The sequence below is a fragment of the Gallus gallus genome, chromosome 6 (assembly GCF_016699485.2).
Source record: "Gallus gallus isolate bGalGal1 chromosome 6, bGalGal1.mat.broiler.GRCg7b, whole genome shotgun sequence".
Lineage (NCBI taxonomy): Eukaryota > Metazoa > Chordata > Aves > Galliformes > Phasianidae > Gallus > Gallus gallus.
Window position 1 is genome coordinate 7193347 of NC_052537.1, and position 24351 is coordinate 7217697.

At 41.5% G+C, this 24351-nt stretch overlaps 1 protein-coding gene across 8 annotated transcripts in view; it reads left to right on the forward strand.

Annotated features, from left to right (window-relative positions):
* Positions 1 to 24351, forward strand: part of PCDH15 (protocadherin related 15) — a 990968-nt gene that overhangs the window by 890135 nt on the left and 76482 nt on the right. For all 8 annotated transcript variants that reach the window (XM_046942815.1, XM_046942814.1, XM_046942813.1 and 5 more), the window contains 3 exons: positions 5341 to 5457; positions 16095 to 16235; positions 18322 to 18434. In XM_046942815.1, the coding sequence (XP_046798771.1) occupies positions 5341 to 5457; positions 16095 to 16235; positions 18322 to 18434 (371 nt within the window). The remainder of the gene's footprint in view (positions 1 to 5340; positions 5458 to 16094; positions 16236 to 18321; positions 18435 to 24351) is intronic.

The window sequence follows — 24351 nt, forward strand, 5'->3', positions numbered from 1 at the left end:
TCTGGCCTTTATAGTGAGGGCATGTTTATTTCCACTCAGATACAGATGACTAGAAACCTCAGTATCCGTAATTATAATCAAAGAATACAGTCCCAAAGTAGTAGGAAAAACCCACGGATGTACTTAAAAATCCTTTGTGAAATGATTCACGAACCAGAAACATAATATTTACAAAGCTAATTTTCCTAACCGACCTAGAGTGATTCTGTCAGTAGGTCAGAAACAGAATGGAGTGTTTCTTTGTAGACCCATAGAAATTTTGGTTATAATTAGGTCACATGCAAAAAAACAAAACAAAAAAAAAAAAAAAAAAAAAAAAAACAGGAGCTAAAAAAAACACCAAGCTGATTTTGTGAACTGTATAAAATGACTACAAGATGAAAAAGGCATAAGCCTGTTTCCGTAAGAAAATTGGGAGAGGGTAGAGAGCTGATTTTTATTCTAAGGGCTGGAGGAGGAGAAGCTTCGCTCCTACTTGGTAGGGCTGCCCCCTAGTGCATTGCAGGCTGTAAAAGTCAAGTGCAGCAGCAGGATTCCCTCTGCATGATGAAAGGGCTTTTGCACAGATGGCTATGACTGAGATAGATGCAGATGTGTATCCATATATTTATGTGGGCGCATGTTTATTTGTGTAAATATATAACATAATATCGGAGTGTCGCCTTGCGTTACTTCTGTTTGTGTCACGATAGCTGATGAAAAACAAGGTTTCTACCAAAATGTGTTTTCTCTTTGTTATTATTATTATTTTTAAGTAAGTCTTCATTAATGACGCTCAAATCGGTCAAACCTCTCTCTGTGATGTTGTCTGCCATTAATTAAAATAGAGGGGCAGTGACAAGCTGCAGCTGTCTGTTCACTAGAGTGAACAAGGGCCATGTCCTGATCTCATCACAACTTCTTTGCGCTGTAATCCTGGGGTATTTTACTTCTGTCAAAAAGAATTGCCCAAGTGTCTTGGGACTGCCATAGCACCTCTTGGCACATCTGACTGTTGCAGGTTTTGCTACTCAGGGTATGTTTTTCAGGCGTTGGGTTTTATTCTCATACATGCAACTGGGGATCCTTCAGCAGATGGATCTGTAGGATCACAGATCCAAAAGTCACAGAGGATCACTGGAACCCTCTCTGGATCGTGCCTGTCAGAAACAGCGGTGGCTCCATGGTAGAGGAGGTGCAGAATGGGCTGAGCTAGGCTAGCTTCTGCTCTGTGTGCTGAGGGGCAGTGATGATAGAAAGAAAGCAGTCATTTGAATCCACATTGTGCATTTCAAAATGGCAGAATCACAGAATGGCCCCGGTTGGAAGGGACCTCAAGGATCATGAATCTCTAACCCCCCCGCCACAGGCAGGGCCACCAGCCTCCACATTTAATACTAGACCAGGCTGCTCAGGGCCCCATCCACCTGGCCTTGAACACCTCCAGGGATAGGGCATCCACAACTTCTCTGGGAAGCTGTTCCATCACCTCACCACTCTCATAGTGAAGAACTTCCCCCTGACATCCAACCTAAATCTTCCCTCCTTCAACTGGAGGAAGAGAATAATGTTGTGCCCAGATGTTGAATGTCTGTGTTCTTAACTTGGTGAAGCACAAATATCATCCAGTGTCCCCACAAATCAAAAGTCTGTTGTTATCTGTGAAGTCTGTTTAAGTTTACAAGTTAATTTTGTGCTGGGAATGCTGTACTGCAGATATTTTTCTTCTGCACTGGTTGTCTATTGCCCTCCCACATTGGCGGTACCACCTGTTGAGAAGCACCCAGCTTGGTTTTAGTGCATTACTGCCAGTGACTGCCTTAATGGTTTCTAAATTACTTATTGATTTGCTTCTCAATGCCTTTCCTCCCCCATGTTTTTTTCTCCTCATTGACATTCCTTGATGTGTATCTTAGCTCACCAACACTTTTGTTCATCATTCTCATAACATCTGTAGACCAGTCAGTATTTGCTCACTCAAATCTTTTAGATTTCTTTGAATGTGATGTGTCTTGTTCAGAGTGTAAGGAAGTTGGTTGGAGCTGAGAGTGATGTCTGAGATGACAAATGAGTTGGAAACAATAAATCTCTTAAGTTTTCATTTAGTTTTGGGATTACACATGTGAATCCTCAAAAACTACAGTATTTGAGTATGTATGCTTCCCGTATTGTGCTTCCTTTGTGCTTTAGATTGTTAATCTTTCTGAAAGGGAAGGATGCAAGAACTTCTGCTGTCTTGCTCTTACATGCCTCCCAGCATGAGCAATGTGATGCAAAGCCAGAAGCGTTAGGTAAAGGGAAACTGTGATAGGGGAGAAAGCTTTGGGTTTTTTATGCTTTGACTTTGAGTCTTTGTGTAAACAAAGTATACAAAGCATACAAAAGTATAATAAATCTTCAGCTGGATGAGCAGTGACACAAAGGCAATTTTGTGCTTATATATAAATACGTGGTTGCTATTACCTTACTGTCAAAATACACAGCTCAAGTATTTCAAAGGAAGATATACAGAGCGCATTACCGGTATTCTCCATTTACATTTGTGTGTGTGTTTGTTAGTTAATAGCAGCCTCGATTTATACGAATGAACCAAAGAAATGTGAATAGTTGTAAGATGCTTGCACAGTTTGGCCACTGGAGCATATGCACCACAATCCCTTACCTGTGGCTATTGATTGCACCAATAAGCCACATACATTCCAATGCAGTGTCAGGTTTTTGTGGAGTTTAAGCAGAAGCCTTCATGTGTAAGGTCATCTTCAGTGAGATAGCTGTGCAAGAGCATGTCTGTCCATGTCCTTGGTCTCAAGTCATGTCAAAGGCCCAGTACTTGCTCTAAAATGTTATATTTTTATCCAGAGTTCTTCTGTGATGAGAACTTGAAAACTGTATCTGTGTGTCAGTCAGAGCAGTCCTCCATGCTGTGCAGTACTCGCTGTGAAGTCCACTGTGATGCAAGGGGAAGTCTAACTGCAGAGGCCACAAGGCTTGGGAGGATTGTGCTTGTGATCTCTTAAGCAGTTCTTCAAGTATGGTATCCTCCCATACTCATAACAAAATGAGATTTGTATGATAGTCCATCCTCACTGTTGGTGCGTTTTGCTCCTTGTGGCCTTTTTGGTGCCTTTAAGTGCCCTTAACACTTAACAGTAACAGGTAACAGAACCACTTCTTGCTGCATGGGAAATAACCCAGAAGTCTTTTTTAGCTCCCCACACTGAACAAGGACTTCTACTAGAATAAAGAAGCCATTACAGTCAGTAAAGCCTGCGTCCACGTCATCTGCATGCTCAACACGCATACCTCCTGCTTGCTTCTGGCCATTCCTTGTGGTGGACGTTTATGATGAGTGCGTGAGAGATCTGATCACCTGCCTGTAATCACAGCCATGCTCTCACTGAAGTGTGTAGTGCAGCTGTGTGATGGGAGCGCGTCGTTCTTAGAGGGAACTTTCATTTTGATAAAAGCGAGGCCGTAAGCTAAAATTGTGCCACGTAGAACGGGTGGCTGCTTTCAGATTCAGCAAGAGATGAGCCACAAGGAAAAGCACGTGGAGTTGTTCTGCTTAGAGATGACTGAAATGTTTGCTCTGTATTTGGTTGGCTTGGATTGTGTTTATGAGGCACAGTCATGCATAAAGCTCCACTCAGAGGAGAGATAAGTGAGGACAGAAAGCCTTCTGCCTTTCTACTGTATGTTTTGCTTTGTATTCCTGGATATTTTCTATTGATCCATGTATCTTGAAAAATAGATGTAGTAAGTGGAATGACTTAGTCATTTGCTATAGCAGAGCATGTAGTGTATCATCTTTCAACGGGATTAGCCTTTCCAGCACTTTAAGTTGCAGACTTTCAGGAGCTAAGGTACACAAAAGATAACAAAAACATCACACGGTGATCCCCGTGCAATGAGCAAACAGCTGCTGCTGCACCGAGGAATAGAGACAAGGTATGGCTGGGGGTAGGAGGTCAGGAGGAAGAGGAGGTTGTGATTTTGTTGCTGTTTTGTTTTGTTTTAAAGACAAATAAAGGGATGGGTTATTCCAGGAAAAAATCGAATCACTGTAAACGTTGTACTGCGTTGTTAGCCCAGATGGAGTCTTAAGGAAGGACAGAAGGTGTCTTCTCTGTGCACGTGCTGTTTATAAAAGGCTGCGTATCCCACTGAAAAACTTTCAGGGTCTACAAAATGTGATGTTCCCAAGCACACAGATCTACACAGTTGTAATACCTGTACACGTAGCATTGTAGGAGATTCCTCATATCATACTGGAGATTGCTTTTAACACAGATTTTGCTTGCCAAGGGTTTCTGTACCCAGAGATACTTTTGTGTCCACTTAAAAGGAACTCATTCTGCATCTTTTCTTTGTGGTCTTATGGGCTCTGAATGCTGGGTGGTGTTGGCTTCTTAGCCACAGCGCTAAACTGCTCTGCACCGGTGTTTCTGGGATAAGAAGCAAACAAAGGACAGCTAATTTTGAAGACATGGCATCACTTTGAAGAGTTGAGAGGAGCAAAATTGTTTATTTAAAATTGTCCTTGGTTTTAGATTCTCAGATTAAGTAAATTATTTTCTTGCAAACAGATCAAGACATTGAAAGTGTAAGATGCAATGCCTGTAATTCCACAAAGAAATGCTAATTTGTTTGAATTTAGAAGCTTTTCCAAAATCTTCTCATTAGAGGCCTCTCCTAGTTTGAATTGCCTACTTGTCGCTTTTTATTTTAATTTGATGGTCCAGTTGTCTCTTTGAAAATCTGAAAATCAGCAAAAAAAAGCATTTCCAATGCCTTGAAGCCTTGAATTGCAGACCCTGCAGCAGAACATAATGCATTAATTATCTAGCCTCGTATTACATGGTTTTGTAGCAGTGATTTCCTCATCCTCACAGACGTTTATTATGCTGTCACTTCCCCTGATGAGGTGTGGATGAATGTTTTAAATGATAACATAGCACACTACCCAGTATGATCATTTGCAGCACCTCTGTAGCACACACCATCAAGCAACAGCAAGCTCATTCATTTGAGAAACTTAGCAAACCCATGTCGTGGCCGTCTGATTGAGAAGCAGCTGTCATGGAAATCTCTGCTTGGTTTACTTGTAAGACTGTATTTTCCTGCAGAATTCCCTTCTGTTGATTTGTCTCATACAAATATGTTGTTTTGTAACTCGGCTTCTTCGCCTTCTGTGTTAGTTTTTATGGTGGCAATGGAACTGAGAGCCACAAAGAGGCTGTGAACGGCAAATAGGTTTCCATATGAGGAAGGGTTGGTCAGGTAGTGTTTGTTATATCAACTGTGAACGTGTCTATAATTTTGTTTAAACTTCAGAAGTAAACTCTTAATTGTGTTTTGCAGGATATGAATGATTACTCGCCGGTATTTAGCAAGACGCTCTACAGAGGAATGGTTGCTCCTGATGCTGTCAAGGGCACTGTTATCACTACCGTTTCAGCTGAGGATCAAGATCCTCCGGTAAGCAAAAAGGTTCTGGTAATACTCTGCACTCAAGAGGGAAAGATCTGTAACCCCTGTAAGTGTCCAACCCCTCTCAACAGCAAAGGTGATCATTGTGAGTATTACAGAGCAGTAGCTCGTACGTTCCTGTCAACCTGGCCTTTGTCATTCTGGACAGAGGCTGCATTTGTGAAATGATGATTCCCAAAGGTGACAAGTCAGCGATACAGCTCCTTTCTGACAGGAAGATTTTTGGAAACCTCTTAATTTTACTTCCCGGTGATAGGTGAATAACAGGAATAGGGAAGCGGGGAACGCATGCCTGGCTTTTGTACGCTGTGCAGCTTAGCAAGGAAACAAAACACAACTCTGTAATACCGTTGCTTTCTTGATTTGCATTCATTGCTCAGGTTCTTGTGGAACTGAAAAACCCACCAGCTGGCCCTATTGGACTCTGTTTGAGCAGAGTGGTGATGTTCTGGGGGTGAGGCTTATTCTTGCCACTGGCTTTTCTTGCTGCTCCCTGGTGAAGCAGTTGATTGACAGAACTGAGCACATATGTTTGACTTGTTAGCTATTCTGAAGGGCAATATCAATTTTTGTAATCAGAGGTTGATGAACATTGGTGGCCAGATGATACACTGAGGACAATAAAAGCTCAAGTTGTTCTGCCAGCCAGGTTTAATTTTTAATTGTTAGTGTTTCGCATATTAAGGAGAATAATCCTCAGGGAGAAGTGTTCAGAGTGAACGTGCCATGCACATTAAAAGCTGATGGCAGTGCTTTGACACAAATCAACTGTAGCTTAGCTAAATATGCTTCATAGTAATTTATTTACCACTCAAGGACAGAATGCTAAAGCAATGCTTCTGTAAGGACAGTCCTGCTATCCCATTGTAAAAAGTCCTAACACACAACTACAGGTGAATTCCCTGCAGGTGGTGTGCATCAGCTGCTTGTTACTGTACTTTGAGGCTGTCTGCTTTGAGTTCGTGTCTGCTGAAGTTCTGGACTGTTGTTTGTCCAAAATATATACAAGACAGTACTATCAACATATTGTGGATCGTTCCTGAATAAGAAAGCACTCTGCTGCTGTGGTACTGCTATCTAATTAGTAAGCTTCGCCTTCAAATAAATGGCTCTGAACTGCATTCATTATTTCATGGAGTTCAGCAGATGGTGCTTAGCTGGAGAAAATTCTCTGTTGCTCTCCCCAGGAATGACTTGGGAACCAGGGACTCCATTTCTGTTAAGAGCTTTCATCCCCAGTAGTTAGCAGCAAATAATTCAACAGAAAACACTCTGCCCATCTCACAAGTGGAGTCACTTCAGAGTGCTCTGCCAATGGAGAGTGGGGAAAACTTGCTTTGCTTGACGATCAAAACTGTGCAATGTTTTCATTGCAACAGTAAAAATCTAAAGTACTAAAGCCATCAGTAGCGCTTCTGCAGTCCTGGCTGTGTCCCAGCACCAGTACATGTTTGCTCCTATCAAGTTATCTCACTGATCTTTGACAAAAACTATGTGGAAAAGGATGGTAAGGATCAGTGAAATTGGGCAGATTTGTTCACAAATGAGTTATTGGGATTAAAAAATAAATTAAGTATTGATGGCTACTAAGATATTACTGTGATTTGTATGCTGATTTTACTTAACATTCTCTGTTGCCTTACAAGAAGATATTTTGGTCTGGATGGAGTATTTGCCTTTTCTGATATGGTCCCCCTTTTTTAAGCCTCACCTTTAAAGAAGAAGATGTTGTTTCATTCAGTGTCTTGGTGATGGATGCTGAACTGATGTGTGTATGTAATTTTTCTTAGTTCCATGGAATCTGCACTCTCTAATGCAAAGTCATTTCTCACTTAGAAACCAAGCAAAGCAAAGCAAAACTCCTAATAGCTCGTTAAACTGTCAGCCTAGAATTTTTATGTTATAAGTATGTTTTGCCCCTTGTCCTTCTGGACTCTCCATTTCTAACATCTCTATCACTATCACACGGACAGAAAAATGTAGGAATTGATCATAAGTCTGACTGCAGTTGAGTACAGTGGATAATACTGGCCATCTCCAGTTATTACGAGAGCAGAAGAATAGAAACCTAGACTGAAGCACTTACATCTCCCAAATTCCTTTTTTGTGATTTCCTCACATACTTAGTTATACTTTTTTTTTATATGGGTTTGAGTGTTTTGTATTTGAAAAATGTGGGGTTTGCTTCTATTTCTGTCAGGAAATGAATGCACACAGGAGGCAGAAATCAAACTCACTGAATGCTGGGTCTCACTTATTACCATTATAGCAGCAATAACGATGTTACGGTAATGGTCTTCAAAATCAACTCTTGCATTGCTTTGATTTGTATCATGACTTTAAAATAAAACTGCCCCTAGGCTTTAAATGAATGCGCTATCCATAAAAGCCAGCTATGGAGGAAAAAAGCTTTTAAAATCGTTTTAGGAAGCTGATATTTTATTTCAAACTAATGGTCAATAGCTTTTTTTTTTTTTTTTTTTTTAATTTAAAAGAAGGAAGAAACATGAAACCATGGATGGCTTTGTTTCTTTTTCTGGCTCAGTTAAACCTGTTTAAATGATTTGTTTTTCTGGAAAAAGTGTATTTATTGGAGCTTGTTTTCACAGTAAGTGGTGTCACAAAGTATTTGGTATGAATTCACCAGAAATAGATTTTTTTTCTGAAAAAAAACAAACAAACAAAACAAGCCAACAAAACCACAATCTTTTTCTTTGTTCAGCAAGAGTACCTTTCTCTAAACTTGCTATAATTGAAAGAATATTCCTACTTATTGTACTCAGTACTGGAGAGAGTACTTGTTTTTTTTTCCTGCCTGCTAGAAGCTTCTGTGCATAGTACTAATACATCTATCGTATCAGTTCTGGAAAATAAACAGACCTTTATTAAGTAAATATTTTTGGTTTTAAAGTATTCCAGACAAGAGACAAATCAATGTGGAAGGTACAAACTTGAATCTTCCTGTTGTCATTTTACAAGTAATGTGAACAATTCCCCTGTAAACACTGTAGAATCATAGAACCACGGAATTATTAAAGTTGGAAAAGGCCTCTAAGATCATCCAGTCCAACCATCCACTTTCCACCAATACTGCCCGCTAATCCATGTCCCTCGGGACAACATCTACATGTTTCTTGAACACTTCTAGGGACAGAGGAGCACTTCAGAGACTCACTGTCTTCAGAAAATCCCAGCTTCGCACTGCAGTGTCATATTTATGTGGATGGCATGAGAATTCAAATTGCAATGCTCAGCACCTGCATGAAATTCCTCTGCAGTAAAAGCAGATGCATCTCCTAAGTGGTTTGGAAACTTAAAGCATGGAGGGGTAGGAGTGTGCAGAGTAACTATGATGCATCTGCAGAAAGGCACAAGAGGCAAGATCAGTTTTTACTCTTAAATGAAGTATCATTTCATTAATTGGTTGAGTTTATAGATTGAAGGTGATCTCATTGAATTTCCACACAGTAAGTTATTTGCCTCAGCATATCCTATACTTACACGTGTGAGTGAAAGAATGGCTGGGTTGGGATCAAGTTATGAAATTTTATTCTCTGAAGAATGCAGACCTGATACCTGGAATGTTAAATCATCAACAGAATGAAAGTGTTGGTAATAGGATTCATTTGGTCCTAAAAAACCATGGATTTCTGATTATTATGTTTCCAAGTAGCTACTTCGTTATGTTTTCATTTTAACCTGTGGTTTTCAAAGAAATCTTGGCTGGAGGTGTGAGAGATCTCTCTGGTGGTTACTCTTGCGTACTTACTGAAATGTCAGTTAAAACATAGAAACCTGTGCTTTTCATTGGCCAAAACAGGATTTGAAGCAAATGTCAGTTTCACTTCCAACCATTTTCTCGTTTCTTGTCCTTTGCCAGTTAATAATTCATTTTTTTTACTACTCAATACATTCTATAGTTGCTCATGCTGTTTTTCCCAGGGCAGCTTGCAGCTAATTCTAGGCACGCTTAGAGGTAAGGGATAACAAAATGCTTAGCATAAAGGAATAAAAATGGCCAAGGGAATTACCATAATGGAGCAGGCCCACAGTTACATACATGGCTGCCGAGGGTATGACTGAGTACATCTTCATTTCTGAATAACGGGTAAACCTTATTAAAATACAGATCTGTTTTCCAGTGTTGAACTACTTTCTTTGTTTGTTTCCTGGAGGAACTCTGTTAGCTCTGTTTAAATTTCATTTCCAAACCAACTCCCTTTTTGAAAACACTGATCTGACCAAAGGATGAAGGCAAAAGTGAGGAACAGTGCCAGCAGGTATCCTGTGGGGTACATTACTTTGCATGGATTTGTTTTGTTGGAAAACATTGAAATGTTACATCTCTATTGGAAATGCCAGAGAAATGCTTCTAGCAACTAAGGTAGATGTGCCAATGTCTGTAGAATACTTATCTGGAAAAACAGAGAGAGAACCTATGAGAATAAGCCAACAGTTACAAATATAGCCCAGGATAAAAAAAAAAAAAAGGACTCAAAGACTGCAAGGTAATAAAGAAAAATCTGTCAAGAGAAACAGAAAGAAGTAAGTGAATACTTTTTCAGGTGGAAACATGACATTTGCTTTAGGGCATGTTAGTGTGGATTGAGAGATGTTAATAGTTGTGTATGTCCAAGCACTGGTCCTTCTGAGGCAGCTTGTAACACCTTAGCTACAATTATATTGAATCAAATTTACAGTTTTGGTGCTTATGTCTCTATGTGCTGCTTTGCTTTAGATAACACGAGAGCTTCAGTTTCTTCCAGAGATAATTTTCAGTCTTTATAGTGAGAGATACGTGCAGACCATGAAGCTTAGATGAGGTCAGTGTCAGGCTCTCTCACCAACACTCCTGAGTTTTATCAGCACATTCCTTAGGATCCCTGGCTAGCAGACATCTATTCCTTGTACAAGTAGACGTGGAATGGTAAAATCAAATGCACAGCAGAGCACTGGTTTGCACTGAAACTTCAGTGCTTAAACTTGATTGACTGGGAAGGCTTTGGTGATGGGAAAGGTCTTTAAACTTGACTTATTTCCAGTTCTGTACCGGTTTTTAAGTGAGATAATGGTACCTGGAGGGCTTTGAATGGTGGAAATTTCTTTTTGGCTTGACAAAGGCACTACCTGTGATAATGTTCAGTAGGTCTGTATGGTTGGCCTTACACATACCTAAGTTACTCAAGGACACCTGATAATATGCCTGGGGAGAAAAAGAAGTTTTCTTTGTTGTGATTAGTTTATGCTTTATTGAAGTGGCATAGTGATGAAAGGTGCCAGATGATTCTAATCATCTTCCCAAAGTGCTTAACCTTCCAAATATTAGGAAACGAGAGCAGCTTGAGCTTGTGAAGAAATGCTTGGTGTAATAATCAGAAGGTGAATATTCCTAGGACTGATACATCACAAGGTGCCTTTTTTATATGGGCTATCACGGTGAAAGCTGGAATGCTTCTGTCTTGTGCATTTCCGCCGTATGTTCTGATTTTGTTGATTTGAATTGTCAATAGAAGCAGATGCAGAAGGGTAATTTTAATGACCAGCCAGCTTCCAGAGCTGTGGATCATCCCATTTAATGGTTTATTCAGTCTGGTAGCACCTTGTAAAGTTTGCATTCAATTGATCCCTTTTGTCAGATTGAGAGTAATTGTCCTTATTGTTTTACGGGCATTTGTTGAAAGTGCAGTGCTAACAGATATTTAACAAGAGGTTTCACAGATAATTAATTAGAGATAAAAGCATTCTTGAACAGTCCAGGGCTTGATCTTTTAAAAATTATTACTGTTGAATTTCATAGAGTCTACTGGAGTTCAGTATAAGGGAAAGATGCTGAAAAGTCAACGAGCTCTTGAAGTAATTTTCTCTCATGGTTTTAAAAGCTTATATTCTTTTTGTGTTCAGCTTGTCATTAATTAAGAATTTCCATATTTCATCCAGACTTGCGGACTCTGTCATTGGGTTACATACTAAAGAATAAAAGAACTAATTGAGAATGTATGTAAAATTATAGTAGTAACTGATAAATGAGAAGGTAAACAGGCAACAAGTGTGCAGTTCACAGATGTAAGCTGGTTTGAGACCCACCAACGTCGGTCACTTTTCTCCCCAGGTACCTGTTTTTGTGCCTCCGTTACCCAGCTTTGGATGCTGGGAGTAATGATTCCTTGCTTCCCTTTGAATTCCTTCCCAAAAAAACACGCATGAAAACATACAGAAGATGTTACTGTTGTTACACTGCTCACAAGTTTTTATGGCTTCTCTGCATTCTGATTTTTGTGCAACCTCTCTGTGCCCTTTGGGAGTTATCTCAGTAGTGCACATGTGCACTCTGCATGGCCTCTTCTTCCCGGGCCTCTGTGTGCATCCTCATGAGCTAATATAAATGTTGGGGATGTTTTCATGCCATAGCCATCAACTCTGTCCCAGCTGAGTGTAGTTTCCCCAGAGCAAATGGAACCTTAAGAAGGTATGCAGCAGTAAGAAGAAGTATCGAAGCCAGATGATCTTCAGAGCTGAGGTTTCATATTATTCTTGAATTCCTTGGAAAAGTTTGCTTCAAAAGAATGAAGATGGTTCCTACCAAGTAAAATCCTGCCTTCATGGTTTACTGCTATTATTTGTTTGGGTACATAACCTTTTGTTTGATTTTTGCTGTAGACATAGGAATGCATCTGAATTAATTTAAAACAGAAGCAAAAGAGGATTATTACTTGAGATAATTGAAACTTGCTTCTGAATAGATTTCCCTGGAAAATTTCTCTGGAGATTTTTCTAATTACGTTGATGCCAAAATGCAGTAAATAAAAAATAAATTCGCATTTTGTTATTTTCAGAAATGACATGAGAGAGGTGTACTTGATAGTCTCATCAGGAACAATAACTTGATGAGATTTTTCTTTATTTAAAAACAAATTGCCCTGTGTGTGCATGTTTAATGATGATGATAGCTTCTAGTTCTGCAAGCAAATGCGGGCACCATTACTGTGTAGCCAAGCAGCGTGGATTGCAGCAAGTAATTTCCTCTTATGATGATGTTGAAGAGAAATTAGAGGGGGAATGTTGTATAATCACCTTTGTTACACAGTGATCTCTGATATTTCTCGTGTTTTCAAGGATTTTCATGTGTTAAGTGTGCATAGTCCTGTAAAGTGCTTTTACCTACTAGCATGATCTGTCACTTATTACTTTACTGAACACCAAAGCACATCTGTTAGACCCAGTTCTGGGTTACTGAAGGTGCTGTTTTGCCAGTGGCACTGCAGTGCTGTCCTTGTTGCTGAGTCCTTCCTGGGCCAGATTGGATATCCATGGAGGGTGTGGGGTCAATGGCCTTTGTCACTGCTTGCCGTTCAGTCATCCAGAGGAGTGGCTAGGCTCCGCAGAAGCTCTACAGAAGCTTATGCTCTTGCTACCTGCCCTTACCAAAAGTCCCTCCCCAGCTTTCCTGTAGGTCCCCTTCAGGTGTTGGAAGGTCACTATAAGTTCTTGGAGCCTTCTCTTCTCCAGGCTGAAGAGCCCCAGCTCCCAGAGCCTGTCGTTGTAGGGGACGTGCTCCAGCCCTCTGTTCATTTTCACGGTCCTCCTCTGGACCTTCTCCAGCAGCTCTGTGTCCTTGTACTGGGGGCTCCAGAACTGGACACAAACACCTATCCCAAATTTATTCCCATCTATTTCACTTAGGGGTGTGTATTTTGAATCAGCATTTCATTGTGCTTCTGTTGTATCAAGAAGATTTTGTTCTTATTTACTGAGCTTGGAGCACTTTGTCATGTGCTTCTGTTCCAGTTTACAGAACTTTCCTAACAGTAAGAGACTGGCATGTGTATTTAAATACATTGTCAGGAACAGCAAAGCTCTTTTGTAGCACGGTGTTGAATGCTGATTTAAAAAATACAGATTTGCTCTTAATGAAGCTTTTGGTTTGGGATATTTTGTCTGTTAGAGTACAGTGTAATGTCTGAGGTCCGTTTAGAAGCTGCAGTGATATCAGCAGCAGGATTTGCCTTTGTAAGTGCTTCCCTAAATCTACTGCATATCCAGGTAGCAACAACTTAGCTGCACTGCCAAACAGTTGTACAGAAATCATTGTGCTAAAGGGAAGAAAAAAATAAGCGTATGTATATAACAGGCACAAAAGAAGTAACTCACTTTGCTTTTTGGACCGTGTTTGGCATTTTCTTTCCTTCTGTTTAGCACATAGAATCATTACAGAATCATAGAATGGCTTGGGGTGGAAGGGATCCCGAGGATCATCAAGCTCCAACCCCTCTGCCACATGCAGGGTCAGCAATCTCCATATCTAATACTAGACCAGGCTGCCCAGCGCTCCATTAGTGGCTCCCAGTGATTTAGGAAGCTGTTACTTAGTCACTGTTTGGCCTTTGATAGCAGGCAAATTAGTAGTGAGCAATAACAATATTAGTGAAGTGTCTCTTGCTGAGAGTGGAGGTAACCTGCTGAAGTTCATCCTCTCCTAGACACCCTCTGTAACCAGTGGAAGGATACATCCCACCCCAAAAGAGGTTGGTGATACCTCCCGGATTCTTCCCTTTCCTAATTCAGGTGTGGACCAGTATCCTTCTGGTACTGGAGAAACTCTGCTAGATGCATGCAGGAAAGCAGATGTTGCAGCAGAGCCTGGGGTGCTACAGGACATCTCTTCTCTGGATCAGCAGTAGTTGAGACTGTCGTATTGTACCTTTTATCCAGGAAAAACTGTGCAGAACATAATTTGCCTTATCTTGGTGACCCACCGAGTCAAAAACTGTGAAAAAAGAGTAAGATCGTGAAAGTCAGTGATGAAACCTGATTTGCAGTGGAGGGGCTGTGTTTGTAATGAAGAATAAAGCAAATGACTGCAATGAAAAATTGTCCTGATGCAGCTGCTCATATGAGGCAGAACAGTTCCAGTTCTGTAAGTGTGTGAGAGATACTGCAGAAGAGATGGGCGAGACAGAGAAATGATGTTTCCAGCACTGTCAGGGAAGGTGACATCCTGGACGGATGCAACTGAAGGTTAGGAGAGCTCTAGAAGGTTTTTAGGTCCCTCGAAGAGAGCAGTGAAACTTGGTCCTTCAGCATCATCTCTGTCCTCTGCACTGGTGGGTGCAGGAAGGGGAGCGTGGGCACTCTGGAGATCCCAGGGGCAAGCTTCATCTTCAGCTTTGGATTTTACGACTGGGTCGGTCACACAGGTCAGTGCAGGCTACCAGGGCTCTCCTGTCTCTGCTGTGAGAGCCAGCTGCCTGTGAGCTGTGCTAACAGGCATGGTCATTCCACGTGCTCTGAAGGTCCCTGGAAGGGTGACCGCTGGAACAAGAGCACTGCAGTGCAAAGGATACATTAAGAAACTTCATTCTCAAGAATAGTACTTATTTTAGGTACTTTATGGTAAAACAGTTAAGTGAATAGCTTCCTATTAGAGAACATTGAGTTACTGATCTGAAAGATCCATCCTTCTGGCTGCCCCTCTTCTGATTCTCTTCTTTATTTTGGTATGTGCATGCAGACAGTTTGTGACGTGCACAGATGCACAGGCTCTCTCTTCTTTTTCTTGCCATTAAAATGGGACTGAACAGTTTGTTAGAAGGCTACTGAAATCCATCTGCAAACCTTCTGTTTTCTGTTATCAGTGCTAGCACAGATGTGTTCTCTTTGTTTTCCAAGGCTGCGCTTAGAACCAGCCATGGTGTCTAATGGCGAGAAGTAAGAACCCCTCTTACAGGGCAAGGTGTCCTGTCACATCACAGGGGCATTCCCTCACGACCATCTTAAGTCGTTCTCATGGACCAGCAGTGTGTTTAGGTGGTGGTTCCAAAATGTCTGGTGCTCTTTTGTTCAGCCACAGATGATGCACGCATTGGAATTTGTTGGAAGCTATCTCATGCCACGTCATCTGAGTGATTTAGTTGCTGGACATGAGGATTTTGAAACATATTAGTTCTTCAACATCCAGTTTCAGAGAAAAGTAAAAGCTCTGGATGCTGCTCTACCTGGAACGGTCCTTCCAGGACACATGGTGGCTTTGCCCAAGGAACCTGGTGCTCTTCTCATTTTGTCTCCTCCAGAAAAGGGTGTGGGTACCACGTGGGCACACTGTTCTCTGTTAGAACTACAGTCTGAAATGCAGCTCTCAAATCTTCCCATCATCCGCTCTCAGGGCACAGTGAGAAAGCATTTGAATTTTTTAGGATATTTAGACATTTCCTGAACTGGAAAGGAGATTTTATAATTCGGATGCTGAAGTGCTGTTGGAAGATATGCTAACCAACATTAAGCCGTGGCCATCTTCTGTAATTTTAATAATAAATAATAATTATGAAACAGACCGCTGTTTCTGTCTATATTTACATATATTTTTTGACCTTAAGAGTTCTTCAGCTCACTTCTATATGAAATCTTGAGAAACCTGTGATGATTTTTCTTAATGGGCCTCTCGTATGTCACAATATCACGTAAGATATTTTGGGGGGGAAATCCTCTTGAACAAACCCTGTTCTTAGGCAGGCAAGCTGAAAATTCTTTGTGGTGGTCTGTTGTCCAGTATTGCATTTTAAATCTTGAGTAAGTTAAAGAAGAATGCAAAAATAAAAGGATATTTATGTGGTTTTGTTTCTGCCTTCCAGGGCACACCAGCAAGCCGAGTCCGGTACAAAGTTGACGTTGTCCAGTTTCCTTACAGTGCCAGCATTTTTGATGTGGAGGAAACCTCAGGACGTGTAGTAACACGGGTAAACCTAAATGAAGAGCCAAGTACAGTGTTCAAGGTATGTACTCATATAGCTGTGTATTGTCAATGGAAATGCTAGTGGCACTTAGTAGTATTTCACTCACTTCTGTCTTTCTCTCTCTAGCTTTATATTCCATAGAAATATATGAAATTCTTATTTGTTTCTCCAGTTTCTCAATTTCTTTTTGGTACACGTTTCCTGGCCGTTTTGATTTCAGTATGGTCTCAGATAGATGTCTTTGCTGGTGTTTGGTGGGGAAAAGAAGTAGGGAAGCATCTGAAGGAAACCTCAGTTTCTGAAAGTTCACAGTGCTGATGTTTCGTTTTCAACAGGGCTGTCAGCACAACAATTTTGTGAAAGATTTGTAAGAATGGCAGTATATCTTGTAAAGAAAGTTGATGCAAGGTTGAGTAGTTTGGGACTTCTGTTCTCAAGTACAATAATGTAAAAACACTGGCTTTAAGGAGACATAAATTAGTATTGTGCTGCTCCTGTTCCTGAGGAGTCTCAAGTGTAGTTAGTCTGGAGTACTTTATTGTTTCAATCAAAATCACTGGGGCAGAGCTCCTTTCTTAAATCCATGAATGAAGGAGTTAGCTAGGAGAGAAAACTGAAGTGTTTCAGTAAGCAAAACAACATAGTTTATAGCATGTCAGGGTTTATATGTGATTTCTCTACATGGGAACTGCTAACCTTCTGTATCTTCATTAAGGTATGTTTAGTTTCTTCTTGCTTTTCATTTATTTCCTTTTGAATGGAAAATGAAAGGGAGATGTATTTGTATACTTTTCTGTGATAAGGAAATAAAATTATCCACCATTTTCTACTTCTTGGTAGACTTCAAAAATCCAAGCTGTGGGGTCTTCCTGAGTTGGCGTTTGCATCTAAAGCATTGGCTTTTGTGGCTGCACCAAACCTTCAATGAAATCTTCCAGGCAGCTTCTAACATGCTCATACTAACTGCAACTACAATAGTTTGTAGTTCATTGATAGGTTGGCTGAAGAAGTCTGTCCTGTTGCTCTAGGCTGTCTTTTTGCTGACCTGTTCTAAGAACAACAGACTTCATAGAATCATAGAATGCTCAGAGTTAGAAGGGACCCTGAAAGGCTATCTGGTCCAACTCCTTGCAATGAACAGGGACAGCTGCAGCTCCATCAGGTTGTTCAGAGCCCTGTCCAGCCTGACCTTGGGTGTCTCCAGAGATGGGGCACCCACCACCTCTCTGGGCAGCTTGTGCTAGTACAGTGCTGATCTGCTAATTTGCTAGAGCAAAGTACTGATCTGCTCCATCCAGTGATCTCCTGAAATAAAGACAGATTTAGGTAGAGAGAGAAGTAGTAAACTGTCTGTTGATCCATCTCCAGTGGGCTGGTCTCTCATCCTGGTGCTCACCTTTGTTTGAAGGCTGAAAGCAGGAGAATTTGTCCTGGCAGAGCAGCACCAATAAATATTTAGTAACGGTTTTTTATGCCAGAAATTTACAGAGGGCTGCCTTTGGTTAAGATCCTGTCTTGTCCGTGTTCTAGCATTCTGAGGATCTCTCCTAAGAGGTTTTTTTTTTCATTGTCATTTTGAGGGAGATAATGTCTTTTTGGTTGTTGTTTTGATATCAAACTTCACTTATAAATATTAACGTTTGTCAGCAGAACAGAGTTCTTAACTGTCAGTTTTGTTTTTAATTTTACTGGGGACTACATGTGTTTTTTCAATAATAAGTATTCCACTGCTTGAATGTTGAACTGAACTATGCCAGTAGGAAAGCTTTAATGGACTCTAGTGTTTTGAGTAAGGACCCTCTCTGATAAGACGTGGAGGGAATCCATGAAAAACATAAATTGTGTAATTGAAGCTTTCAGAGATTTGGGGATGTATTCGTAGAATGCTGCAGAGTTGAAATTCCATTTCTCTGCATTTCTGTAAATTTTCCAGCACATGGTTCAGCCAGCCTATGGATGGCTGTCACCTTTTTCCTCTGTGTTTCACTCTCATGAAGTGTCTGATTTGTACTGAAAGTAAATCTGACTTGTTATACCCTGAAACTACAAAAAGTGCCCTTGCAAGTCAAGATTAAAAAAAAGCTGTTGCCTATACTAAGAGAGTCATTTTCTGCACTGTTTGTAGCTAGTGGTCATTGCATATGATGATGGAGATCCTGTGAAGTTCAATACCACTACTGTAGAAATTGCTGTACTTCAACCTTCGGTAATCCCACGGTTCACGCAGGACGAATACAGGTAAAGCATTTATTCATTCACATTACCACTGTCATTGTTTGAGCTGAAATAAGTACCTGAATGCCAGTCTGATACATGTAGGTTGCAGCATGGAAGCACTTTGCCTGCATTCACCTCAAATTTTGTTCCTGCCCTTGTTCCATTTGACTCACGAGAGGAAATAAGTCACAAAAATAAGGTATGAACCAGTGCACCAGAAACCTCATGTGCTTAGAGCTGATAACGCATTTACTGATGTTAACTCTTCTTTAGGAAATAGAATTTTATACTGCTCTGAGGACAGAGTTAATGCTTGAGTCCACCAGAAGAAGAAATGTGACAATTACATGCATGACTCTGATTTGTCAAAGTCAGGGCAGCAAAATACTTCAGAGATGTTTCTTTCTCTTAGCCACAAGTTTTTTGGTGGGCAGCCCCTCCCTAACCTTAGCAGATAGTGCTGCAGTATTACCATCTTAATAGGTTGTCTCCAACTGAAAAGCTGTGGGCTGTGGTTGACAATAGCGATTTATATTCTTCTCTTAGCTGTTGAAAATGTCAGTCAGGTGGATAAACAAAAAGTTCCTTACAACTGAGGTATAGCTAGGATCATCAGGGCTACAAGTTATTGTCTCCATTCAGTTTCAGTACCTTTTTATCCTGTGAATCATTTGTGTTGGACAAAAGCTCCTGTTCAGTATCTTTGATGACCTGGATGAGGGCATTGAGTGCATCCTTAGCAAGTTTGCAGATGACACCAAGTTGGGAGGAGGTGTGGATCTGCCTGGGGGTGGGAAGGCCCTACAGAGAGATCTGGACAGACTGGATCACTGGGCTGAGGCCAATGGGATGAGGTTCAACAAGACCAAGTGCCAGGTCATGAACTTTGGCCAAAACAACCCCAGTCAGCGCTACAGGCTTGGAACAGAGCGGTGCAAAGACTGTGCGTAGGAAAGGGACCTGGGGGTGCTGGTCAGTGCTTGGCTGAACATGTGCTGGCAGTATGCCCAGATGACCAAGAAGGCCAAATGGCATCCTGGCTTGTATCAGACATAGTGCAGCCAGCAGGAGCAGGGAGGTGATCGTCCCTCTGTACTCAACCCTGGTGAGGCTGTAGCTCAAATGCTGTGTTCAGTGTTGGGCCCTTCACTACAAGAAGGAAATGGAGGCCCTGGAGTGTGTTCAGAGAAAGACAATGAAGCTGTAAGGGGTCTGGAGCACAAGTCTTATGGGGAGCGGCTGGGTCACTCTGGAGGAGACTCATGGGAAACCTGGTCACTCTCTACAGCTCCCTGAAGGAAGGTGAGGTGGGGGTTGGCCTCTTCTCCCATGTAACTAGCAATAGGACTAGAGGGAATGGCCTCAAGTAGCACCAGGGGAGATTCAGGCTGGTCATTGGGAAATACTTCTCCTAAAGGGTGGTAAGGCACTGGAATGGGCTGCCCAGGGAGATGGAACCTCCCTGGAGGTGTTCAAGAAATGTGTAGTGGTTGTACTGAGGGACATGGTTTAGTGGGAAGTATTGATGATAGATGGATGATCTTGGAGGCCTTTTCCAACCTTGGTGATTCTGTGATTCTAAGAGGGGATTTACGCTTGAGCTCATTGATGTAAGATGTGCAGGTGATGATTATTGCTACTCAGTCATAATGTGAAACTGACAATTAAAAAAAAAATCAACCCCCATTTTCTTAAAATGAAGTGAAAAAAACAAACTGATGCTCAGTTTGTTAAGGCTGGTTTCAGTGAAAGTGTTCATAAACAGTTTCTGACTTTTTTATAATAAGAAGAAATAACGAGATCAGTGTGCACAGCCTCCCTGTCTCAAGACATTATAACCTTGCTGCAGTATGTGCTCTTGCATAAAATGTAACGCTATAGTCGGTATCAGAATATTAATGGATTTTATGAATCTAATTTCAAAGCCAAATACTGTTGGCAATCAGGAAGCAGAAACAGAATGCATCATTATTGGCTTCTCTAGACCCAAATGAAAAGCCATTGTCTGCTATTTTAAGGGATTTAGCGAGAAAATCATGATGTGCATTGTTTTCCCTCATCATTAGAGTATCAGAACTTCGAAGCCATACCATAAAGATAAGGAAAGACACTCCTTACAGTTCTTCTTGTAGTGTATCACTTGCAAAGTTAAATCACATTTGTAAAAGAAGGCAAGCAGGATAAAATACCTTGATTCTACAACGAGAGCTGTGCTAATGAATGCATCTAATTGAAATGTTGGGTAGTAACTGTGGAGAGGAGGAAGGAGTATAAAGTGCGAAGTCTCAGGGTATGTTATGATGGCCTGTTACTCAATATCAGACAGTTAAGAGTATGTTGATGAAAAGAGGGAGAAGAGGAAAGAAGCTTTCATTGCAGATTTGAGAAAGTTATTCCAGCAGTGGTGTTTAATACGAGGACATGATGCTGAGATCTTTCCAAGACATTCTGCATCTTGGGTAAACTCCAAAAGCTAATTCACCGTGCCTCAGGAGCTGGCATAGTGGCTGGAGCAGCACAGTGGGGTCCTCTTCTACAGCATGGAAGAGTTCTTGCACTTCCATGTAAAACAGCAGAGGGTCTTTGTTTGCAGGATTATGGGAAGAAAACCTAAGCTGCAGATCTGCTGTTAGAGTTGACGTTGCTTTCTGAATCAAGCATGCCTTTCCCGAGGCCACCTTGAACTTCAGTTTCATCCCAGGAGATAGGACCTTTATTTACCTACAGTAAAGGAAACTTAAAGTAAAAAGCAGTTCATATCCCCTAGATACTTACAGATGACGACTCAGTAACCCCTCTTATCTCCTCCTCCTCACAAATGTATAGTATTGGGTGAATAGCCTGGTGTCTCTTTCCGTAGAAATAGCCCTGCTCCATTCTTGGTAACTTTTTTGAGATGCACACTGCTGTATAAAACTCTTAGAATTCTTTTGAGGGCAGCAAAAGCAGTTATTCATTTTCCTCAATGTCAGAAATAAAATGAAAATAATCCCCAAACTTTCTGATTCAGTTCTAAGATTCTGTGACATTGTGGAGCAGGGCTGTTTTCAATTTCTTAGGTTTTCAGGGACTCTCACTCTGCAAACTGCAGTTTCTGTTTGGTTTCCTGACAGTGATGCAAGCTGAAGCTGGCAGGTTTCATAAAACCTTGGGTTTTAGTTGACATTATATATCTTTAGGGTAAACGTCAGCTCAGAGCAATGATGCTGTTGCAAAATGATAAACTTCTGGATGTGGATACAAGAATTTTCAGAGAATTGAGAACTGGTGGCTTTGGAGCGGATGACTATTGATCTTCGCTTGCATAATTACTTTAATCGGGATGATTCCAACAGTTTCTTCTAGTTCTTCTACAAACTTCAGTTCTGTGGATTTAGAAAGTGGTCAGAGTTGAACACTTTTACAGACTAAAGATGCCTGCAGAGTTGCAGCATGTATTACAAATCAGAAATAAATATAAAATGTAGGAGAAGGGGGGACCAGATGGTGTGATCAAAAAGGCCTTGCCACATGAGGCAGACTGGAAGATGAAAGCGTGACTGTGCCTTGAGCTGTTGATCTGGCAGCTCTGTGCTGTCAGAAGCACCCCAGCACATGGGGGCCTCTGCCTGGAGTCCTGTTCACGCTACAGAAGGGTTTGACTGATACATTTCCATGCCTTAAAGTGACTACTGCAGGAGGCAGCAGTCAAGTTATAGGCATGCCTTCTGCTCACTGGCTTTCCCACTGCAACGCTGCAGAATTTATAGGAAATTAATTAGTCTTTCCCCCCTCCTCACACCATCTTTTCTGTTTGGATTGTAAATTATAACTGAAGACTTACAGGTGCTGGTGCACAATGTATATAGACCAGCACAGAGAAGCCAGGATCTCTGAGAACCAACGTGTACAACATGGAGCTGTTTCTCTATTATGTGTGTTAAAATGTAGTTCCTAGTAATTGGGATAGATGCCCACTGAGTCACATCAAAAAGCCATCTGCTTCAACCAGACATCTTTTCTGGTGGGAAGTAGCAGGTGAAGCTGAAGTATCCAGCAGCCATGATGTGCCTTGCTTTAGGATATTCTCTGCACCAGCTTCTAACTTCCCATTAGTAGATCAGCAGCACGTTCAGCAGTTGTAAAGATGACAACCCAAGGTCTTGCGGGTCATTAATAAGGGTTAGATGGTTCAGGCCTACATGGCTGTCCTCTGCAGGTGCCAACATACTGCAAATCATAGAATCATTAAGGTTGGAAGAGACCACTCAGATCATCTAGTCCAACCATCAACCTATCACTGCCATGGCCACTAAATCGTGACCCTCCGCTGCATCCTTAGGTGCCAGCCTGGCTGTCTCCACAGCACATCAGCTTGTAGCCCGGTTTGTTCTGTGCTCCTGGCCCAGGCCTGGGGCTGAAGCTGCAGGATTTCACTGTATCAGGAGTGTGGATCTTCCTCACTTGTGTCCTTCTCTGTCCTTGCCTTGGATATTAGATGTGACTTTGAGGGAGCTGATGGCAGCTGTGCATATGAACTAAAGCAGGCAAACATTGTTTGCTTATTCAGTAAAAGCACAGACGTGGAGAGGCAAAAAAGAAGAAGCATTGAAGGCCTAAAATGCGTAGATGTTTATTTGTATATGGATATCTACCTTAGAGCCTACTTGACCTCGTGCTGCCAGGGCACGATGTTGTGCTGCTGATGCTCTTATAGCTGCGTCTCCCTGCAGGGTTCTGACAGTCAGATTTTGCTGCTTCCCTGGAGCACTGACAGCAGAGTGAGGCACCGTGCCCCAGTCTGTGTGCAGGGCACTTGGCAGCAGTGTGTATGTAGGGCCTTGACCCTGCGGCCTGAGCACGGACCTGGGGCTGTGGGGCACAGCGAGGCGGTGGAGGGTACGTCAGCACACCAGGCTTCCCGGTGCTGGCTTGCTGGCTGTGGTCATGTGAGCAGTTAGTTAAAATTTTTAATGCTGACTTGGATATTGTTCTGCTTACGCTGGAGAAATAGTCATGTCTGTGGTAATAAATCACTTCCTGGGGAAGCTCAAACGAGCTGATTTGAGCATTCCTTGTCCACGGTATTATTTCTCTTGTCCTTATGGCCCCATCTCAAATCACATCTTGATTGAACCCTAGACCAGGTAATTGTTCCAAAGTTTCTATTGCTTCCAAACGGGTTATGGCAGCACTTTGATTTCTTAATTAACAGATCATAATTAGTAGCGCCATGGAACAGTGAAGAACAGATGTGAAGTGAGCCTCAGATGAATATAAAGATATTTTTTCACAAGCCCGTCCTCTTATGAGAACATTATCATTTAAAAAAAAAAAAATAAAGGTTCAAAGGGACTTGAGAATCTTTTTTGTTTTGTTAATTAATAAATATCGCATCCTGTTTGCAACTAGAAGGTCACTGCTAATAGTGATTTGCTGCTGTAGCAGAAAATGAAATGTTAACCAATAGCAGCGTCATTGGTTCCTAATTAGTGCCTGTGGGCACATTAAACAGGTTCTCAGCCATTTCTTAGAAAAAGGAGACTGCTGGAAACTTGTAGTTTCTGTTAGTGCTGTGTTATCAGTCCCCATCCTGTTTCGAGGTACATGTCTTCTTGTATGCTAATAGGAAGTTTGATTCCAGTGTATGAAGAAATCTTGGAAGCTCGGGCTTTGAAGGTATGACAGGAGGTAAATGTAGTGTGGCATTGTACTTCTGTGCTGGGCACAACACACGTCATCCCACGATTCCTGTTGTGGAGTATGCATTTCATAAAGGAAAGACATGAAAAGGAGGGAATGACTGCTGGCAACATTTTTGATGTAGCATCTCTGAGTTGGAGGGAGCCTCAGTGTTTTCCCCATGCTGGAGTTAGAGGAATGGGCTCCAGTATGCAGTTTTAATTGGCCTTAGGTGTCAGTGGAGGCTTAGCTTTGGGAAAATGTAAGTGATTTTACC